Raw genomic sequence first — 21864 nt, forward strand, 5'->3', positions numbered from 1 at the left:
AAAAGACTCTGATGCTGGGAGGGATTAGGGGCAGGAGGAGAAGGGGATGACAGAGGATGAGATGGTTGGATGGCATCACCGACTCGATGGAGATGAGTTTGAGTAAACTCCGGGAGTTGGTGATGGGCAGGGAGGCCTGGCCTGCTTCGATTCATGGGGTCGCAAAGAGTCGGACACGACTGAGCGACTGAACTGAACTGCATTCCTAGTCTAAAGGATGGATCTGTATGTCTATTTTGATCACCGCTACGTAGTCTGCTGCTGCTGCTGCTAAGTCACTTCAGTCGTGTCCGACTCTGTGCGACCCCATAGACGGCAGCCCACCAGGCTCCACCGTCCCTGATCTCCAGGCAAGAACACTGGAGTGGGTTGCCATTTCCTTCTCCAATGCATGAAAGTGAAAAGTGACGGTGAAGTCGCTCAGTCGTGTCTGACTCTTCGTGACCCCATGGACTACAGCCTACCAGTCTCCTCTGTCCATGTAGTCTAATGTTGTATAAACTTAGTGATCCACCATTAAACTAGGAGTGTGGACCAAGACAGACCCAGAATCTTCCACACACCTTCCCCCAGCTCTGCAGGACTAGTCACCAGGAGTTGCCTTGGGAAGACCCCGCTGTGGACTCGGTAATCTTAGCGCTTCCTCAGCATTTCCTGGGCCTGGGCGGGGTGCTGCGCCTGGGCTGGGCGGGGTCCTAGAGAGAGGAAGGGGCGGGCCGCAGCTCTGAGCCTAGCTAGGGGCCCCCTCTAAGGGGGCTGGTTAGGAGGAGTCAGGAGCGGGCAGGCCCCCCCAGTGTGGTGTGTGAGCCTACGGCCAGACCCTGGAGGTCTGAATCTTGCCCCCGCGACCCGGGGGTCCTCACTGAAGAAGTACCACATGGACACCCACCACTGAGGGCCTGACCCAGTGACACAGATGGGGTTCACATGTGCTACTCACCGAGAACACCTGGTCTAGGGAGGACCCTGGCGGTCGGAGGGGCAGGGACTGAGAGCAACGCCTGCGCAACGCCCTGGAGCGAGACTTTCCGCTCCGCGACTTTCGCCCCCTCGGGGCCGAGGGCTCCTGCGAGGTCGGCCCCGCCCTCTGCCCTGCGAGGGCGCGTCCTGGCCGCCCCGCCCACGCTGGCCCCTGCGCGGCAGTCCGGCCAAGCGCCGCGGAGGGCGCGGGGATGCGCGGGGCGGCGGCGACCCTCCGCCGCAGGGCGAGGCCCGGGGGGCGCAAGGGGAACGACATGCCCACCCCCGGGAACGGCACGGGTAAGCGCAGAGGCTGCGGGCCTCGGGTGAGGTTCTGCGCCCATTAAACAGACGGGAAAGGTGAGGGGCTGCGTGCACAGCCTTGGGCGGGAGCGGGGGGCGGTGGGCTGCACTCTGCCGCTGGGAGGTGCACACCGGCGGTTAACGCCCCCCGGCCCTCTCCGCCGCCCAGCGGGCGCCCCAGCGGAGTTGAACCCCGGCAGCGAGTGCCCAGAAGCTAGGCGGCTGGCGTTTAGCCGCGCACCAGCCCAGGTGTGCGCCCTTCCCAGTAGGGGCAGCCTCGGGGTGATGTGGGGGATGGCTGCGCGACGGACGTGGGGAAACCAAAACCGGCCTTACCTCGGGGAGATGCTCCGGTTCCTCGGCTAGCTCCTCAGCCCCACTTTACAGGTGGCGAAACTGAGCTTGAGAGAGGAGAACGACAGTTGGGCCTGGTGTGTGGCTCCGGGGTCTCTGGAAGGCTGACGGTTATCGTAAATGTTTGATTTCTGGATTGTTCTGTAGGAGATTCGTCTTTCTGCCCGCCTTCGGTGTGGGGAAAGCGTCCGAAGCCCGGGGTTCGAATGTCCGCTTTACGCCATGAATGCGTCTGAAATTTAATCCTTTTAGAAACACAGATAAACCCAGACGTTGAGCCCCAGATGTTCCTGGAGGCTCACTTGAGGGCACACAGTCCGCTCCCCCTTAAGCCTGAGGGTCTCTGCACACCGTGCCCCAGGCCAGGCGCTGAATTGTACGGGTGGAAGCCGGGCCTGGAGGAGCAGCCTGGCACAGGACACATCCCATTGGGCATGCAGCCAGTCAAGCTTAAAACAGTGACACCTGCCACCTTGGGAGGAATGACGGCTCTGTCTCAGATGGGAAAACAGGCCCAGAGAAGTCAGTCTCTGAGCAGAGGCGTGTGGTTTGGTGGTGTGAAAGCCAAGACCTGAGACCTGCCCCTGGCCTGGTGGGGTGGGTTTTTCTTTAACTCCCTCTGGCAGCCTGATGCCCTGTCCCGAATTTAGTGTTTCAGTGTGTGTGAAGAGAGGATAATGTGCGTGCGAGTTGTGCAGCACCGCCTGGGGCGGTGAGTGTCCACTGTGAGGCACAGGGACTTGCCCAAGATCAGCCAAGGAGAGCGAGGGGGAGACCCTGGCTACATACAAAAGACTGTTTTCAGAGAATTGTCCTGGGAGAAAAGGAGTCTCAGAGTCCAGTTCCTGCCCTCTATCTAGCCTGCCAGGCCTGGCCCCAGCCCTGCTACCCTGGGGGTCCCAGCCTGTGAATCTTTCCCAGGAATTTGGGGGTGCAGCCCCCCCAACTTGGGGTACATCTGGTCTCACTATCTGTGTGCCTCAGTTTCTCCATATGCTAAGTGGTGGGCCTTGTATACCTACCCAGGCTTGTGGGAGCCAGGGAGGGCCCAATGCACCCACCCTCACCATGGTTCCACCCCAGGGTATCACTGTTGTCCGGACTCCTCCACATGCTCTGTGGGCGTCCCCTTGGCTTCATTCTGCAGGCCAGCCCCACAACCAGCCTGGGCCCGTTTCATGAAAAGACCAAAACCTGGAGGGAGTGGGTGGGCGTTAGTCTCTAAACAGGGCCTCTGTGCCCTGAGGCCTGGCTCTGGCCTCCCATCAGGGTACTGACGGAGCTGCTGGATGAAAGAGGTTCTCTGGAGCCTCAGTGTTCTCCCCTGAGAGATTCAGAGTCGAGGGGATGGGGGCACGGGGCTTGCGCTCTTACTGGGTTGGAATTAACCTGGTCATGTGCTGGAGGAGGATGTACATTTCTCACGTGTGAGCTGACCTGCTGTCAGCGGACTGCCTGGGAGACCCAGGTCTGGACTGGAGCCAAGGACCAGAACTGCAGTAGTTCTGAACCCTGTGCCTGCTTCAGTACACTCAGCCAGGGCGTGGGCCTCCTGCATGTGGCTGTCCCCGCTGCTGGGGTCTTGTGGGTGGGAGTGGGGGGAGGTTGACTCTCCATAGAGTACCTGTGCACCCGTACCCGTCACCCATTTGATTTCTCTTTGAGAAATCCCTCCTGTGGGTTCCTCTTTCCACTTGAGGATACTGAGACTCAGAACAAGGAAGTGACTTTCCATTCCCACAGTGACCCAGGCTCCGGGTGAGTCCAGGAGCCTGCTTCCCCCATCTCCCCATTGTCCCTGTTGTCCGCAGCCATGGCCAGCATAAAAGGTTAACTTATTTACCTCCCAGCTGATGAGGTCAGGGTTTGAGGGCTGTGTTGGCTCCAGGAAGGAGGATAGGAGGGATGGTTCTGTGTCCAAGGTTCCAGATAAAAGATTAACAAGCAAGGATTGTTCTTATCCCCACTGGCCAGGCAGGCTGGGGGAGGCTTGGGCTGGAAGGACAGGGTGTGCAGGCCAGGCCATACACCCACTGTGTGTTAGAGGGTGGGAGAGAGCATTGCCTGGCGCTGGGGAGTGAGTCGGGGGAGTTGGATGCACACCGGATGGGCAGATCTGGCTCTCCACTGTCCAGTGAGTTTATAGGGTTTGCTTTTGTTTTGAATCTTGCCAACATCAAATCCATTCCTTTTGTTTTTTTTCTGTTGTTTTTCCTCTCCTTTGAGATTTATTTGTACATAGAGAAAAAAAGATGAGTTCATAAAGGGTGCAGAGAAAAAAATGCACCAAAGATTGAGGGGTGCAGGGGTCCAGCCAGAGGAGGGCTGGGGGAATGCAGCATCCAGTGTGTGAGTCGGGCCGCAAGTGGGCAGGGCCAGGCGCCAGGGCTGAGTGGGGCTGGAAGGGAAGGACAGCTGGGAGTTGGGGGTAGGGTGGAGACCAGGCCTAGGAAGGGTATACAGGGGCAGCTGGGTGTCGGTGAGGATTTTCAGCAGGGGATGGAGGAAGCGGGATTTGCCTCTTAAACACCATGTGTAGGGAGGGACTGTTGCGGGCCCAGCTAGAGTGTCTGGGGGTCTCCAGGCTGTGGAGGGTGTAGTGAGGAATGTAAGAAGAGGCTGAGTTTGCAGTGGTTAGGGGATGTCTCTGGAATGTCTCTGGAGCCAGCTGGTGGTTTCTTGGAATATCCTTAGAAGATGGGTAGACTGAAGCCCTCATCATCCTCTGACACTGTGCCACCTTCCTGCCCCATCTGGCCTGTGTGCCACAAGTTGGGTAGTTGTGGGGGGCACTGCCAGTGTGTACCTGGGGCCTTCAACAGGTTTGTGTACCTCAGTTTCCTCATCTGGAAAATGGGCCCAGCCCAAAGTGTTTGCCAGCCTTCCAGGCCCAGAGAAGGGATGCAGGACATTCTGTTGGAATAAGGGATGGCAGATAAAGGTGTCTTGGCAGAGTGTCGTGGTCTTGGGGAAGACTTGGGTCTGAGTCTGGGGGTAGCAGGTGCAGGTATCCTGGATACTGTGGACTTGGGATGGGGGATAGGAGTGAGGTATTAAGCCTCCTCCTAGGGGCATTCCTGAGCTCCCAGGCACAGGTTTAAAGTCTCCACCAGGTGGTCCCACTCTTCCTATCACTGACCTGAAGAGCAGATCACCCTATTTTGCAGGTTGGGAAACTGAATCTGACCAAGTCTAGGACCTAAGCCTAGAGGTGGTGGAGCAGGGTCAGACCTGGTGGAGAGGGTCTGGGGCTGAGAGGGTGGTCCTAGCAGACCAGGCCCACTTGGCTTCTCTGCCTTTGCCTCTCTGCTTGATTGGGCTCTCAGATTACTGGAGTTGAGCTCCTTGCCTCCCAGGTAGGGGAAGGTTCCATGATGTACTCACTGCAGGGAGGGGCCTTGGGCAAGGCTCATCTTCCCCATGCTCTTTCTTATCAGAGTTATTTCCTCAGACCTTTCATTTTCATTTTTAAAAGAGGACCTGTTTGAACAGTACACTTGTGCTTGAAGCAGGGGCTCCCCGCCTCTGATGGGCGTGAGGCACCTGTATTGGCTGGCCAGAAATGCAGAGTGTGAAGCCACAGGTCTGGGGAGAGAGGCCATGACTCCTTTTAAAGCCCCGACTCTGAGTCTCTCGGTGGCCCTCCTGCCCCCAGCTGCTCAACATGCATTGTAACGGGCAGTGGCATTTTCAGTGGGCCTGGGCTGCGAATTCTCTTGAACGATTCCCTTGAGTCTTCAGTTTGACGCACACTCTGGAGGCATCCACACGTCAGGCCTGTTGCCTTTCTATGGCATCACCCTTCACCCTCCCACCTTGGTGAGATTCCAGGAGGCAGGACAGGCTTTGGGCCTCTTGTGGGGAGGGCTTACTTCTGTCACTGAAGCTATGTGAGCCCCTTGGGTGATGAAACAGCAGCAGTGCTTGTCTCAGGATTGGCATGTCACCATAGCGGAACCCAGCAGCTGTACAGGATGTGGCTGTTGACAGCCGGGCCCTTCCCCCACGACAGTGGTGGTTTCCTTGCTGGGTTGGGGCTGCATGTCATCTCAGTCAGGCCCCGCCCAGTCTTGCCCACTGCAGCCTTTACGGGTGAGTTGAGGACTGAATTGGTAACCTGGTCACCCCGCAGGTTAAGTGTGGTTTATACCCAGATGTGTGTGTCTGTAGAACCAGCCTGCTGCCTCAGTTTCTGAAACTTTTTCTTGTCTGTGACTCCCCATGCCAGGGCCATCTGAGCTGATAGTGCAGGATATGGACTGGGCTCTGGGTAGGGAGATGGGCAGCCACCCCCCCGGGGGATTTGAGGTAGTCAGATAAATTCAACAGTGATGCCTAAGGCTTTCTCCCCACATTAAAAAAAATTTTTAAACATACCACAGAGGAAAGAATTTATATCCACACATCCCCCAGCTCTATCCTACCCTTAACTTTTCACCAGGTCTGCTTCATCTCGTCTCTTGCCATCTCTTTGTCCCTCCCTCAAAGCATCTTATTTTTTTGATAAAGTTCTAGTTGCATCTTTAAAGGATAAAACACAAGTTTATCACTTCCTCCTTTTACTTGCCAGGTGCTGGGAAGACAAGTGCCCACGAAGCTCCTACCCCTGCTGATCCCTTCCAAAGGGCCCTCCCTTCTCCGAGGGCCTCATGGGGCTGGGGAGAAAGAAGGTGCTTAGCCACAGAAGAATGGAGAAGTGGCAGCTCTAAATTGGGGAATGGGAAGTGTTGGTTTCCGGTGACCCTGGGGAAGGGGCCATGTGGCTGGCCTGTGGCTGCCCTGCCATGTCTGCCCAGTTCCAAAACCCCAGTCCACTTCCCTGGCTGGAAGGACAACACATGTCCAAGTCCACAGATCCTGAAAAAGAAAAGAGATTTCTCCTGGAGGAGTGCTGATCACAGCTTCCAGCTGTTAGGTTGTCTGTTCACTCATTTGTACATTCATTCGTTCATTCATTTCTCCTTTGGCACCTGTGGAAACACAGTGTGATGATTAATTAAGGGCCTATACTTTGGAATCAAGAGTACTACTGTACTACTCTGTACAGTACTGAGTACTCTGTAGTACTGAACCTCTGTACTACTGAGTACTGGGTGACCCAAGGCCAGTGAGGGTAATCGGGAAATGTCTGACTGGGGGCTCGAAGTCGGTGCTGTGTCCTCCTTGCCCTGCCTCCCTGGGACTCCCAGCTCGGGCTGCTTACCCCTTCCTGCCTGCAAGCACCTGCCTGCCCTGCTGCAGGGGAGGACTGCCTCTTAGGTCTTCCGGGCTGTGCCCTCTGCCCCACCCCTTTTCCCACACCCTCACTAACCTGGTGGGCTGGTATTTTTGAACTAGACCAGCCAAAAGTAATAACTTAGGTTTCAAATTCACACTTCTTTCATTGAGATAAATATTTCCCCTGAATTTTTCTAACAGGCTTTATTGAGGTATTATTCATGTGCCGTACAGTTCACACATTTAAATTGTACATTTAAAGTGTACAACTTGATGGCTTTTAATCCATTCAGATACGCACAACTATCACCACAGTCCATTTTAGGACATTTTCATCACCCCAAAAGGAAGCCCTGCATACCTTAGACTTCACCTCCCGACTTCCCCTCTCCCTTGCCCCAGACAACCACTGATCTGCTTTCTGTCTCTGTAGATTTGCCTGTTGTAGACATTTCATATGAATGGAATTATACAATATGTGGGTTTTTTGTGACTGGCTAGTTTTGAAGGTTCATCCATGTTGTAGCACGTCAGTTCTTCAGATAATCTTCCATTGTAAGGGTGGACCCTGTTTTAGCTCACCGTTTACCAGTTGATGAACATTTAGGTGGGTTCTACTTTTTGGCTATTATGAATAATGCTGCTAATGAACATTTGTGTTCAAGTTTTTATGTAGATGTGTTTTCCTTTCCCTTGGGTATATCGCTGGGAGGAGCAGTGCTGCATCATTTGGAAGTGCTCTGAAAACTGTTAGAGAAACTGTGAAGTGGCTGCCCCATTGACTTTCCCAGCTGCAGTTTGTGAGGGCTCCGGTTTCTTTATGTTCTTGGTACACCTGTTATTTTTTTCGTGTGTCTTTTTCATGGTATACATGAAAAAGTACCTCCCTGTGGATTTGGTTTGCATTTCCCTGAAGCTAGTGATGTTGAGCATCTTTTCATGTGCTTGTTGGTGGCCACTGGTATATCTTTATAGAGAAATGTCTGTTCATATCTTTTGCCCATTTATAAATTAGGTTATCTTTTTATAATTCAGTATAATAGTTTATACACTCTAAATGCAATCCCTTTTCAGACAGGTGCTTTTGTAAATATTTTCTCCTACTCGGAGGGTTGTCTTTTCACTTTCTTGGTAGTATCCTATAAAGCACAAATTTTTTCATTTTAGTGAAGTCCAATTTATCTATTTGTTTTGTTGTTTGTCTTTTGGTAATCATTGAGAAACCATTGCCATTGGAAGGTCAGGAAGATTTACCCTTATGTTTTCTTCTAAGAGTTTTTATGGTTTTTATCTGTTACAAGAGATCTTTGATTCATTTTAAATTAATTTTTTTATATGATATAAGGAGAGGTCCAACTTTCTCCTTTTGCATGTATGTATTGTTTTCATGGCACCAGATTGTTGAAAAACTATTCTCTTCCCGTTTAATTGTCTTGGCATCCATGTTGAAAATCAGCTGATTGTAAATAGGAGTTTATGTCTTGAGTTTAAACTCTTGGATTGGCCTGTATGTCTGTCTGTATAGCAGTGTCCTCTGTTTTCATCACCGTAGCTTTGTGATAAAATTTGAACTAAGAAAGTATGAATCCTCCAACTTTGTTCTCCTTTTTCAAGATTGTTCTGTTTGTGCTATTCTAGGTCTTTTTACCTTTCCTTATGAATTGTGGAACAGTTTGTCAGTTTCTGTGAAGGTAGCAGCTAGGACTCTGATAAGGGTTATGCTGAATTGGGGTTATGCTGAATAAGGGTTAAGCTGTTAAGTGAGCAGAGGAGCATTGCCATCTTAAACCATACTAAGTCTTCTGACCCCCTAGTATGTCATGTATTTCTATTTTTTTAGGTCTTCTTTAATTTCTCTAAAATGCTTTGTAATTTTTTAGTCTCAGTTTTACCTGAACTTCTTTTGTTAAATTTTGTTCCTAAGTAGTTTATTCTTTTTGATGCTCTTGTAAATGGAATTGTTTTCCTAATTGCATTTTTAGTTTGCTCATTGCCACTGTACTGAAATACAATGGATTTTTGTGTGTTGATCTTGTATACTGTAACCCTGATGGACTCATTTATTAGTTCCTGTAGATTTTTTTAGCAGAAGGAAATGGCAACCCACTCCAGTGTTCTTGCCTGGAGAATCCCAGGGATGGGGAAGCCTGGTGGGCTGCCGTCTATGGGGTTGCATAGAGTCAGACATGACTGAAGCAACTTAGCAGCAGCAGCAGCAGCAGCAGCAGCAGCAGCAGGGATTTTCTAGATTTAGGATCATGCCATCTAATAGAGAAGCTTTGCTTCTTCCTTCCTAATGTGGATGCTATTTAATTTTCTTAATTAATTGCTCTGCTCACTAGTTTGGGACCGTTTCCATTTTTTTCTTTGTAACGTAACCATTTTTTCTGTTGTGACTTTTGTCTTGCATAAGTGCTGTTTGTGTAAGAAAGATGCTCCCTTACATGTATGTTGCAAATGCCCACACTCCTTTGTTCTGCTGTTGATTAGGAATCTTAAGCTGTGTGTCAATCCTGTCTGTGGGTTCCCGCTCAATCTATGGGTGCTGGGCAGGTCAGCCACCTCTCTAAGCTTGGTTGCTCATGTTAAAATGATATAATGACTGTTGTTCTCTGCAGATAGTTGAGTGCCATATGAGGGCAAGAATTGGGGTCCTTCTTGACCAGATGTTTCTATCAGCTATTGTTCGTGTGACACCAACAGTGGGCATCTCAGACAGGGAAGCCCAAATCCTCCCAGACGTGTGGTTTACATGACAGCCATGGCCTAGCCCCTTCCACCCCATCCCCCTCAGCATGTCATCCAGCCTTGCTGTGCTTCAGTTTCCCCATCTGTGAGGTGGGTGGTCTTCTCATATGGCTCAAATACAGTGAACCATCCATCAGGTGTCCAGTGTTGTTTGTGCTGTTCCAATGGTCAGTCCCCACTCCCACAAGGACCCCCCAGCACAGACTCCTCCCTCCAGCCTTTTAGCCTGATGAGGCACCCGCCAGGTTCTTGGGAGGGTGGGGCTAGTGGGTGGACTAAATGCAGCTTGGCCAACCTCTCCCAAATGACGTCTCTGAGTGTTGCTGCCCCACACCAAGGCTCTTGGGCAGCCTTGGCCTCCTTGAGGGCATAATGCAGGCCTGAGGCTGAAGCCTGGCTCTGTCACTGCCCTGTTAACACCCTCACCCTAAGTAGGGCAGGGCCAGCAGGTTCATGCAAGAGGCGGCTTGACCTTCTTGAGCCTCGATTTCCCTTCTGGACAGGGCTGGTTGTGTGCAGACATGTGAGGTGCTATCACGAGGCATATGAGTGCATGTTTGTGACCCCTCTGAGTGACAGCCATGGCCCTTTGGGCAGTCGCAGGCATGCTCTGTCCCCACAACCTGTATGACACAGTGTCCCATGCGTTTCACAGTGGACCCCCTGTGGGGCTGCTTCCATGTGGGTGTGGATTTTGGAGGACTCTCCAGCCTACTACATATGTCCTGGGTATGTATTTTGAAAACAGAACTCACAGAGTTTGCTGGTGAATTGGTTGTGAACTGAGAAAAGGAAGTCCATGTAGGTTCTAAATGTGAGGGCTAGAGCAAGTCAAGGATAGAGGAACTGGTGGCTGACATCATAGTTAGAATAGGGGAGCCAAGTGATGAGCAGGTTGGCCAGGGCAGGAGCTTGGCTGGGTGTGGCAGGCTGAGTGAGCTTTAGGACATCTATGCCTGTTGCTCAGGACACGGTCCTAGCTGGAGGCATCCAATGGGGGTCAGGTGCAGCGTTGTCTTAGGTTGGTGTGGAATAACAGGGTCCTCAGCCTGGGCAGCGCTAGCCCCTGTCCCAGTCCCCACCCTTGCTCCCACCTAGCAAGGGAGTTGAACATGGATGTTGCCTCTGGTCAGTGTTGCCACAGACACAGACCAGACAACCAGCTCAACCAGTCTCCCTTTTGTCTGAGGCTAACCACTTTATACACCAGAAGTACAATCAGAAAGTTCCAGAAAAGCAGAAGGAAGAGCCTCTTGCTCTCGGGAACGAGGAGACATGCTTCAGAACATTGGTAGCCGCTTCATTCCATATTCTTGAAGGCCAGAAGCAACGCACACATCCATCTGTCAGCAGGAACAGGGAAGCACGCAGGGCATCCACACAGAGGGGCTCTGCTGCTGTTGCTGCTAAGTTGCTTCAGTCGTGTCCGACTCTGCGCAACCCCATAGACGGCAGCCCACCAGGCTCCGCCGTCCCTGGGATTCTCCAGGCAAGAACACTGGAGTGGGTTGCCATTTCCTTCTCCAATGCATGAAAGTGAAAAGTGAAAGTGAAGTCACTCAGTCGTGTCCGACTCTAGTGACCCCATGGACTGCAGCCCACAGGGCTCCTCCGTCCATGGGATTTGCCAGGCAAGAGTACTGGAGTGGGGTGCCATCGCCTTCTCCACAGTGGGGCTCTGCTCCACCATGAATACGGACAGCTTGCCAACACACGCAGCATGCCGCCTCTTGTGCTAAGCGAGGGAAGTCAGCACAAAGGACACGTGATGTGTCTGTCACACGTGTATATTGAGAGGGTGCCCAGAGCGTCCTTGTGTGCTTCAGAATCTCTGCCTACAGCATAGGAGCTGTGCTACTTTAGGAAATGGTTAAACCACTCTGTGCCTCGGTTTGCTCCCCTGTCAAATGGGGAGGTATTTTGTGGATTGATGAGTTAATACATGTAAAGCATTTAGAACAGTGCACAGTAAATTCTGTATATGTCCTTATATAAGGAAGGACATCATTGTAACACTTGAGGATATCATTGCTGGCATTCATGTCAGATATACTCTGATTAACTGCACTGATGCCCACAGTTGGAGATGTGGGTGCAGACAAATATCTTGTTGTAGAAATCCTGGCAGCGTATCATAAGTACTTACTTTGGCTAAATTCTCAGATTTATATACAAGCATAAAGGTCTTAATACACTTTACCAAACTCTGTTCAGCAAGTCAGAAAGGAGTTGTTCCCAGGCCCTTGCTAAGTTCACATGTGGTTTTTGTTTGTTTGTTTGTTTGTTTTTACGTTTTGCAAGTGGAGGAGTGAAAGATTAGCTCTCATTTGAATTAGTGTCTCTTCAGTTACTATGAGGGCTTCCCAGGTGGTGCTAGTGGCAAAGAACCCGCCAATGCAGGAGATACAAGGGACTTGGGTTCTATCCCTGGGTCAGGAAGCTCCGCTGGAGAAGGGCATGGCAACCCACTCCAGTATTCTTGCCTGGAGGATCCCATGGACAAAGAAGCCTAGCAGGCTACAGTCCATAGGGTCACAAAGAGTCGGATGCAACGGAAGCGACTTAGCACACACAGTTACTATGAAGGCAAGCATTTTCTCATGTCTGCGAGCTACTTGTTTCTTTGAGTAGCTTGTTCACACATCAGCTCATTCTGTTTTACTTGGATGTTCAGCTTTTACTGATGTGTTAAGATCTCTTTGTAAATTACGGGTGTTGAACTTTCGTCCTATGTTTTCCAAATATCTTTTCCTAATTTTTTCATCTGAATTTGCTTTTCAGTTATTGTTGCTGTTCAGTTGCTAAGTCATGTCCAGTGCTTTGTGACCCCATGGACTGCAGCACATTAGGCTCCCCTCTCCTCCCGGAGTTTGCTCAAATTCTTGTCTATTGAATCAGTCATGGCATCTAACCATCTGATCCATCTCCTTCTCCTTTTGCCTTCAGTAATTCCAAACATCAGAGTCTTTGCCAATGAGTTGACTCTTTGCGTTAGGTGGCCAAAGTTATTGGAGCTTCAGCATCAGTCCTTCTGATGAATATTCAGGGTTGATTTCCTTTAGGACTGAGTGGTTTGATCTCCTTGCAAACCAAGGGACTCTCAAGAGTCTTCTCCAGCACCACAGTTCAGAAGCATCAATTCTTCAGTGATCAGCTATGCAATTTTGTTCTTTACAGCATTGGACTTTACTTTCACCACCAGACGCATCCACAGCTGAGCGGCATTTCTGCTTTGGCCCAGCCTCTTCATTCTTTCTGGAGTTTTTAGTAATTGCCCTCCGCTTTTCCCCAGTAGCATATTGGTCGCCTTCTAGCCTTGGGGGCTCATCTTCCAGTGTCATACCTTTTTGCCTTTTCATACTGTTCTTGGGGTTCTTGCGGCAAGACTACTGGAGTGGTTTGCCATTTCCTCCTCCAGTTCAGTTTCAGTTCAGTCGCTCAGTCGTGTCCGACTCTTTGTGACCCCATGAATCGCAGCATGCCAGACCTCCCTGTCCATCACCAACTCCCAGAGTTCACCCAGACTCACGTCCATCGAGTCAGTGATGCCATCCAGCCATCTCATCCTCTGTATTCCTATCCCCTACCGCTAGGGGGTCCCTATCCTACCCCTAGCCTTAGCACTTACCTCCTAACCCTAACGCTATGCTCCTGACCCTGCCTGAGATTCGAACTCCTGACGTATGGACCTGCCTGCCTACCTCCCTGCCTGCCTGACTCTACCCGCTATGCTACCGCGGCTTGCTTTTTCCTCCTCCAGTGAACCACTTTTGTCAGAACCCTTTACAATGACCTGTCTGTCTTAGGTAGGCCTGCACGGCCTGGCTCATAGCTTCACTGAGTTATGCAAGCCCCTTCTCCACGACAAGGCTGTGATCCATGAAGGGGTTTTCAGTTATTAGGGAAGGACAAAAGTTTGTGTTTTTTACTTTTCATGAAATCACATCTGTCAGTCTCTCTCCTTCCTTTTTTTCCCCCTTAATTCTGCCTTTTGAGCTGCACTTGGATAACAGTTGTCCTTTTGCTTTTATTGTCTTTAGATGTGTGTTTCTTTTATCAACACCATGGTCTTCAGCACCTCTAGATTTCACTTAATGTAGGGATTACACTTTGGCCACGTGGATGCCACTGTCCCTTGTCTGGGTGACTGTGTGAGCGTCTCCAAAGCACGTATGGTGGTTGGGGCAGGTGAAGCCCCCACCACGCCCCGCCCCAAGGGTGGGGTCTCACGTTGTCTCCCCTCTCTTCTCTCCTAGGCATGTGTGTGCAAGTGCAGCAGCCCCTGCAGGGCGCCTTCCAAGTACTTCGTGGGGACGGCACTTCTGTGGGGACTGTCATCATGTTCCACTGCCCCTCAGGCCACCAGATGGTGGGGTCTGGCCTCCTCACCTGTGCCTGGAAGGGGAACATCGCTGAGTGGTCTTCAGGGCCCCCCGTGTGCAAGAGTGAGGCCCATTCTGCCTGAGCTGCCCCCAACTCAGCAGTGCCCCCTGGGGGGAGTGCTGATTTTGTCGCATGGGTGGCATGGGTGTCCACAGAGAAGGTTCCATGGGTGTCTGTGTAAGGTCCTGTTCCCAAGGCTGGTGGTCCCTTGGGGCTCCATGTCTGCAGTGTAGATTCAAGTTCTAGTAGCTGCTTCAGATTCTAGCGCTGCCACTGACTTGGCCTGTCATCTCCAAGAGGTGACTCATGCATCTGAGCTAGCACTTTATCTGTTAAGCAGAAAACTGCATTCATTCGTGTGTTATTTCATGCACAGATACAGCAAACCTTAATAGGATATTCCATGTGCCAAGAATTCTAGGACTGGGGAATGGGATTGGCTGGCCGTAGGGCTCAATCTGGAGGAGGAGATGGTTTTCTGTATTGGCTATACAGGGTGTTAAGGAATAATACCTAGCACAGCATTTTCCAAAGTGAGGCTACATATGTTGTGTTAATGTGTGTTGTGCATTGAAAAGGGCTCTGTAGTCAATATAATTCAGAAAAGACTGGGTTAACAGGCAGCAGGACTTCTCAGAGCCTTTAAAATACTCACGTGGTGGTGGAATCTCTGAGAAGGAGAGTGTCTCTTAGGATTAGACGCCAACAAGAGATAGAAAACCCAAGGTAATGAGGGTTACCAAAGTAATGGGGGATTATGAGAGGTTTTTCTTGCCTCTGGTCCTCAGGTGGGCAGTCCAAGGCTTGTATGGTGCCCCATGATGGGGACCCAGGCCCTTCCCATACTGTGGCTCTGTTGGGCATGACTTCAACTGCATGATCCATGTAGTTGTTACAGGATTAGTTGCAGGGCAAGAAAGGCTCTTAGAAGTTGTCCCACACCCCTGCCCCACTGTTCACCACTGTCCAGAATGGGTCATGTGAAGGGAAGCTGTGAAATGTAGTCTTCAGTCAGGACGGCCAGCGTCCAGTAAGGGCAGAGGGACTAGGAAATGGAAAGTGTGGTCTATATCTACTACATGGGAAAATATGCAGTGTTGTTCAAATTAGGATTCTGGGCCTCAATTTCGAGAACATCCTTTAGAACCTGATAGAACTAGTACTTGGCACATAGCTGATAACATGCCAAAGGCCCTTTGACCCCAAACACTGAAAGTAAAGTCGCTCAGTCGTGTCCAACTCTTTGTGACCCCATGGACTGTAGCCTACCAGGCTCCTCTATCCATGGGATTTTCCAGGCAAGAATACTGGAGTGGGTTGCCATTTCCTTCTCCAGAGAATCTTCCAAACCCAGGGATTGAACCTGCGCCTCCCACGTTGTAGGCAGACGCTTTACCATCCGAGCCACCGTTGGTGTTTTCCTTTTTTCCACACCTTCCTAGAAAGTGACCTAAGAAGGCACATAGGCCCCCAGAGGGTTTTCCCAGCTTGAGGCATTGTGAAAATAGACCATGTGTTGTATACTGTTCTCTGGTCTCAGGAGTCCAGTCTACAGGGGATGGAGCCAAAAAGACCATCACTGAATTCCCTGTCAGAGCTTCCCCCAGTATGCCACCAAAAACTCTTACACACTCACCGAAACCCTGCTCAAATACCCGCTTCTCGGGGGCAGTCTTACCTGGTAGCCCTGCCCCTACAACAGTGTTCACAGACCTTCACCTCATCTGTCAGTACCTCCCTGGCTTCCCCACGCAACAGGGCTCCCTGAGGGCAGGCTGGGCCCAAGAGCTGGTCTTGTCTCCCTCACAGCTGTGCCCCCCTACGAAACCTTTGGCTTCAAGGTGGCTGTGATCTCCTCAATCATCAGCTGCGCCATCATCATGCTCATGTCCATGGCCTTCCTCACCTGCTGCTTCGTGAAGTGTTTGAAGAGGAGTGAGCAGCGGCGATCTGACAGGTACAGTGACCTGTCACTGCTGCGGGCACCTGCTAGTCACGTCGGGACCCCTGGGGTGTCAGGGAGTAGGGCTGCTGGGATCCTGGCATCTTGCCGTTCACAGAACATCTAGGCTGTGCAGGAAGCATGGCTCACTTGTTTGGTCTTTTGTAAGACAGGTGACAGGTACACGCGGGATTTTCTCATTCTGCAGACTGTGCACACCCCTAGCATATGCTCTGCTGTGTGTGGACGTGCAGGGCTGACCACACGATGGTTAACTAGGGCCTGCAGGTGGAGTCTGGCTCACTTCTACGTTTCTTCACAGAAATTTATCCTGTTTTTGTGTGTGTGTGTGGCTGGCGGGGGCGGGTATTTTTTTTTTAAACAGTGGTAAAATATTTACAACATAATAAAAGTTACCATGCGAGCCATCTATCAGTGCACAATTCGGGGGCATTAGTTATATTCACAGTGTTGTGCCATCACTGGCTTGATTCTTTGCAAGAACTTTCCACCACCTGTCTTTGTAAGTAGTTTTTCTGGCACTTACTCATCATCCATGACTGCCTTCTCCCTACAGCAGCAGAACGGTACAGCCCTAAAATACTCACTCTTGGCCTTGCAGAGGCTTGCAGGTAGTGTCCTGGACACGCTCACACCTGACTGTCTTTCCCCCATCTCTCCCCAGGGCAAACCAACTGTGGCTCCAGCTGAGAAGCAAGGATTTGGAGACGGTACAGGCTCCCTACCTCGGCCTTAAGGGCCTCAACAGTGACAGCAGCATCCGTGGAGTGTCCAGGATCCAACCTGTCCAAGTGCACGACAATCACAGCTTCACCACGTGGGCATGGGCAGGGCAAGGAGGGTGGTGGGGCAGTGATAAGGGCAGGGGAGTGCCTGGCTTGGCCAGAGAACCTAGACACCAAGGGCACTCACAGTCTGCACATGCTGTGGGTCCAGGCCCACCAAGGCCCCAACTCCCATCTGTAGGACAAGCTGATGGTCCTTCTGCAACCTGTGCCTGACCCTGTACCCTAGTACCTGGAGCTGCCCTCCACTCCATGTCTTTATCTTGTCACCCCTTGTCCAGAGAAGGAAGCTTCTGGAAATGAGTATTACCCTTCACCAGGACCCACAGTGCCCTGTCAGTTTGCTCTGTCCTCCCGTCTCTCTCCCTGCGCCTGTCTCTCCTTTCTGTCTCTCCTTGTCTCTTACAAAACACACACACACACCTTTTATGAACCAGTACAAGGACATTTTTTACATACTTTTTTTTGACTCAAGGAGTCTAATCTTGGCTGAACATGGACTGCAGATAGAACATCTCCCAGTGTTGTTACCAGCTTTGAGTGAGCACCCTCTGTCCCAGGGCTTCCTGGTCTCTGGGCTCCTTAAATCAGGCAGGATATTTGTCTTCAGTGGTGTTTCCCTTGGCACACTCAAGGCCAGCGGTCTCCTACAGACTGTATTCTGGACTGTCTTGGCGTTCCTGCATGACTCACTTGGGCAGCATTTCTGGTGCAGGTGCCCCATGGGTGGTGCTGGTGTGAATCACGGATGTAGGCTGGGCTATCGCCCTGCAGACATGAGGTCTGGGCCCTCTTGGCTGAGATGAGCCTGTTGTCAAGTGACAAAGACGGGATTCTGTTAAGGGTCACTCTGCTGCCCCCATGACCCCTGACCTGTAGCCTTAGCATCCAGGGATGATCCAGCCAGAATCAGTTTTGGCCCTGGGGGTTATGGAATAATGATTTTAATTCTATTGTGATTCTGTTATTCCCTCTATGAGGAATGAAGATGGATTTTGTCTTATCCTTCCTTTCCTTTTCATTTTGTTCTGTTATTTTTGTATCGCTCTGAACTCATAGTATTCTTTTCTCAAACTTTAAAAAAAAAATTTATTAATGGCTGTGCTGGGTCTTCGTTGCTGCGCGGGAGCTTTCTCTAGTTGTAGCAAGTGGGCTACTCTTTGTTGCAGTACGCAGGCTTCTCTTTGTGATGGCCTCTCTTACTGTGGCGCGTGGGCTCTAGGCTTGCTGGCTTTGGTAGCTGCAGCACCTCCTCTCTCGCACAGGATGTTCTGGCCCATTGAGTGCTTTCTCTGCCCTGCCCTGGCATCGCAAGGTCAGCTTCTGCTCATTTCCTCAGTCCATCCCCACAGGAGCCTCCCAGGGAGCCAGCTGCTTGAGCCCGACACCCCTCTGTGTGACAGCTGCTCCTGCCGCATTGTGCACCCTTGTGCAGTGGGGACGACGGTGGGCCTCACTTCTTGGCCCTCTTGAGGTGATACGAGTCAGTGGGCTCGACTGGGCCCAGAGTACAGTTTCAGTGGGTGCCAGCCATTGTTGTTAATTCTGCTCTTGTCCCTGGTACGCACATGAGGAAACTGAGGTGGTAGAGGTGGTGGCCTGTGCAGGAGTAGCAAGGGCCTGTCTGATCCCACGTCCACACTCAAAGTGCTGGGGCTGGCTGACTCCTGGAGTGGTAAGGCCTCTGGGAAGGAACTGACTTCCTAACTCCTTCCCTTGAACTTCAGACACACATTAGGCCTACATCGTGGTGGCCATGGCAGGAATGCCACCTTGCACCCTTTCCACCTGACCTGACACGTTGTGTTGCCATGGTGGTCTGAGGCCCCTGAAGCTTCACTCCAAATACTTCAAGTGCTGTGCTCAGGTTTAGGTAAATGCCTGTACTTAGAGCTGTTTTTCTTTGAGATGGCATTTTGGGGCGATCCTAGGAACAGATTGTTTAGGTCAAATAAGTCTGAATATTTTTATTACCAAATTCTTTCTCCAGGAACCCAGCACCAGTTGAGCCATTTTTACAGCTAACGATTGCCAAACGTTAATGATTTGTTTTCCATCACTTCCTTAGCAAGTGTGAGTTACATTGGTGCTTTTCATCAGCATTTATTTGATTAACATTGAGAAAGAGCATTTTCTCCTGCCTTTGCTTACCAGTCTCATTGCTGGTTTTAGTCATTTTTGGTTTGCTCTGCTGAATTGCCTGATGTTTTTTCTCATCAATACTGGAAGCTTCGTGTACATTGTAGAAGAGATCCTTACCCATCAGCCAGCTGCAAGTACTTTCCATTTATTTTAGTTATTTTCAGATTATGTGCAGAATATGTTGGTAGTGCATACCCTTTTCATATAGCCATATTTCCTTGGCAGGTTTTGGAGCTTCCCCATTGCCCCCTGCCCTGTGACACCCTCTCCCCATTGTAGACCTGTGACACGCTGTCTGGTGTCTCAGTTGGGAAGAGCCCCAATGGGATAGGGGAAGGAATTGTTGCATTTCAGGATGTACCATCCTAGGCAAGATGCCCCAGTTCTCCCACTGATTGGTGGTGAAATCGTCTTTAGTAAGGTGAGGTTTGCCCCTTGACCTTACTTTTCTTTCATAAATGCTTCCCAGCACTCACATTGTGCCAGGCACTGTTCTGAGCTTTTCTAAACATTACTTTTTCTAACCATAGGAGTAGGAACTATTTTTCTATCCCATTTTGAGAAACTTGTCCAGAATAACACAACTGCTAAGCATGAAGCTAGGTTTGAAGTCAGCTCCAAAGTCAATGAACTTGCTTACTAAGCTGATATTCCTTTCTGCTAATTAATTAATTTATTCACTCATGTATTCATTGAACCAACAGGTAATGTAATTCCTAGTACTTCCTAGAGCTTTCCTGAGGACTAGATGTGGGTGGGAACAGAAATCTGGGAAAGTTTCCTGGAAGAAGTGCTGCCTGAGGTGAATAGATTGGGAGAGCCTGTATTGGAGAGAAGGAAAGAGAGAGCATCTTAAGGGGAAGAAGTAGCCAGGCAGCCTCAGGCAGTAGAATCCAGTATAAGTGGGTAGGAGCAGGACCAGGTGGACAAAGGTGGGGGCCAGGGTTTGCTCAGCTTGGAAAATGGGTGGGTTTGTGGCTTGGGGGCTAGAGGAGGCCACAAGGGAACTGAAGATCTAGAAGATAGGAGATCTGGCCCCAGAGTGCCAGAGGAGAGCCTGGCAAGAGCGAGGATGTCCTCCAGAATGTTCCTGGGGCCCCAGTGTCCCTTCTCTGCCTAGGGCATGCTGTTTCCACATAGTTTACACTCACTGTGAATAAGCTTCCTTCCTCTAGAAAGCCCCAGGAAGGTGGGTGTGCTGCTCCTTGAGTCATCCTTCTTGTATGAAGGAGGGACTTGAGACTCAGGGAAAGGCACCTATGGAGGGGCCTCCCTGGGTGCAAGGCAAGAGGAAACAGGGGCCCTCGCCTTGTGGCAGCAATCTCTCCCAGACCCATTGCAGACCAGGGCCCGGGTGCCCAGCATGGGGGCAAAGTTGGAGTTAAATGGAGTCCTCACTCTTCCTCCAAGCTCACGCTTTCTCTTCCTGCAGAGACCTTGGCGAAGATACCAGAGAGCTAGCCAGCATGGCCCGAGGCGTGGACAAGGACTTCTGGACCGCTAGTGGCCCCACCAGCTCACCCCGCTCCCAGGTGATGGTGCATACAGCAAACCCAGGGCAGATTCTGCCTCCCTCCAGGCCAAGTGTGATGCTCAGACAGCCTGCAGCCTATGTCCCAGGGTGACCAAAGCGGAGGCCAGAGCCTGCCCTCCACAGTGGGAAGGCCAGGACGACCCTACCAGCTGACACCTGCATCTCGACATGTGTCCAGCTCAAGATTGGTCAGTGAAATCAGCTTCCGGGCTTAGAGATCCCTCAGGGCATTGAGTTGGCGACCCTTTCACGGGGTGACCTGTCCCAGGGGAGCCCAGCCATAGTTGTTTTTATAGACAGGGCTCCTTAAAACCACCACTGAGGTTCACAAAACCAGCTGCAGCCTCCCTCTAGTGAGGCCCCTTTGAAGAGACTGGAGGACATTTTAGGCACGTCTGGTTTTGCATAGCAGAGTGGAGATGGCAGCAGACTCCTCAACAGTTACAGCTGGCTGCCTGTACCTACAAGCCGAGACCCAGCTGGGATGCTGCATCCATTATCTGTAAAGTTGTGGCAAGGGGTATGAAATAAACAATTCTTTGAAAAACAATAAAGGTAAGAATTACTGTCTCAGTTTTCAATCCCTGTGTAACAGAGCCTCAAGTGTAGCAGCATAAAACGGTAGTTTCTCATTATTACAGCTTGGGATTCCAGGACTGCTGGGCTCTGCTGGCCAGTGCTCACAGCACCTCCTCCCTTGTGCTTGTGGTCAGCTGGGTTGCTGCCAGGAGTCAGCAGAGACCCATGAAGTGGTGACCACCTCGAGTGGCCAGGCCTCCTCACATCATGGCAGCTGGTTTCTACAATGCGAGTCCCAAGTGCAAACCTTACCTTTCAGGGCCTCCGAAATCATCCTCGGTCACTTCTGTGTTTCATTCAATGAGGGGAGGTACTTGGACTCCACTTCTCTCCTGAACCAGTTGAAATCTGACTTCAGCCTTCTGAGATTTGGGGTGTGATCTGTCTGGCCATTGAGGAACCTCACTGGTGTTTGCTCTCTGAACTTTCCTGCTTCCTGGAGGCCCTGCAGTCACACTTAGGCTGTAAGGAGAAGAGCCTGACGAAGAAGAGCTGGTGGTCCTGAAAGAGCCTGTGCTACCCTGAAGCCACATTTGTCATGGTTTCCGTTACTAACAAATACATCTTGATACAGGTTACACGGGGCAGTTCATCTGTCCTGATTCATGTGGAAAGCCTCCAGCAGGGGCACTTGGGTGGTTCCACATTTTCAGCTGCTACATTGGTGCCAACATCCTTTTTGGTCTGGGATGCTATTCCATCCAGTGGGTTCCAGTGAGGAATTCTGAGGCCAGAAGGTGTGTGTGGTTCTCCAGTGAGGGGAAGGTCATGCAGGGGGCACTGGGGGGCAAGCCCAGACCCAACCCTCAACCAGATAGTGCAGCATTCATGCTGTGGGGTCCCTGGTAGACTCAGGCCCTCTCCAGCTTTTCTGGGAGGGGCAAGTAGTCGCCCCT

The 21864-nt window shown here is 51.1% G+C and overlaps 1 protein-coding gene across 3 annotated transcripts; it reads left to right on the forward strand.

Annotated features, from left to right (window-relative positions):
- Positions 1–1104: 1104 nt before the first annotated feature.
- SUSD3 (sushi domain containing 3) lies at positions 1105–20959 on the forward strand. Of its 3 annotated transcripts, none has more exons than XM_025282078.3 (5): positions 1105–1260; positions 13839–14027; positions 15775–15922; positions 16593–16745; positions 20288–20959. In XM_025282078.3, the coding sequence occupies exons 1-5, from the start codon at positions 1173–1175 to the stop codon at positions 20478–20480; spliced, it is 771 nt and encodes a 256-aa protein (XP_025137863.2). In that variant the 5' UTR covers positions 1105–1172; the 3' UTR covers positions 20481–20959. The 3 variants fall into 3 exon arrangements, with proteins under 3 accessions (XP_025137863.2, XP_044796232.1, XP_045021068.1); XM_045165133.1 differs by lacking the exon at positions 1105–1260 and adding an exon at positions 9162–10311; XM_044940297.2 differs by lacking the exon at positions 13839–14027 and having other exon boundaries at positions 1113–1260.
- Positions 20960–21864: the final 905 nt, after the last annotated feature.

Source organism: Bubalus bubalis, chromosome 3 (assembly GCF_019923935.1).
Source record: "Bubalus bubalis isolate 160015118507 breed Murrah chromosome 3, NDDB_SH_1, whole genome shotgun sequence".
NCBI lineage: Eukaryota > Metazoa > Chordata > Mammalia > Artiodactyla > Bovidae > Bubalus > Bubalus bubalis.

Excerpts from the sequence above, each read along its gene's own strand:
- SUSD3 (XM_045165133.1), top strand. The coding sequence starts at position 10,164 with ATGGCCCTTTGGGCAGTCGCAGGCATGCTCTGTCCCCACAACCTGTAT. Across the intron at positions 10,312-13,838 it reads GCCTACTACATATGTCCTGG|GCATGTGTGTGCAAGTGCAG; the intron begins GTATGTATTTTG and ends CTTCTCTCCTAG. Across the intron at positions 14,028-15,774 it reads AGGGCCCCCCGTGTGCAAGA|CTGTGCCCCCCTACGAAACC; the intron begins GTGAGGCCCATT and ends TCTCCCTCACAG.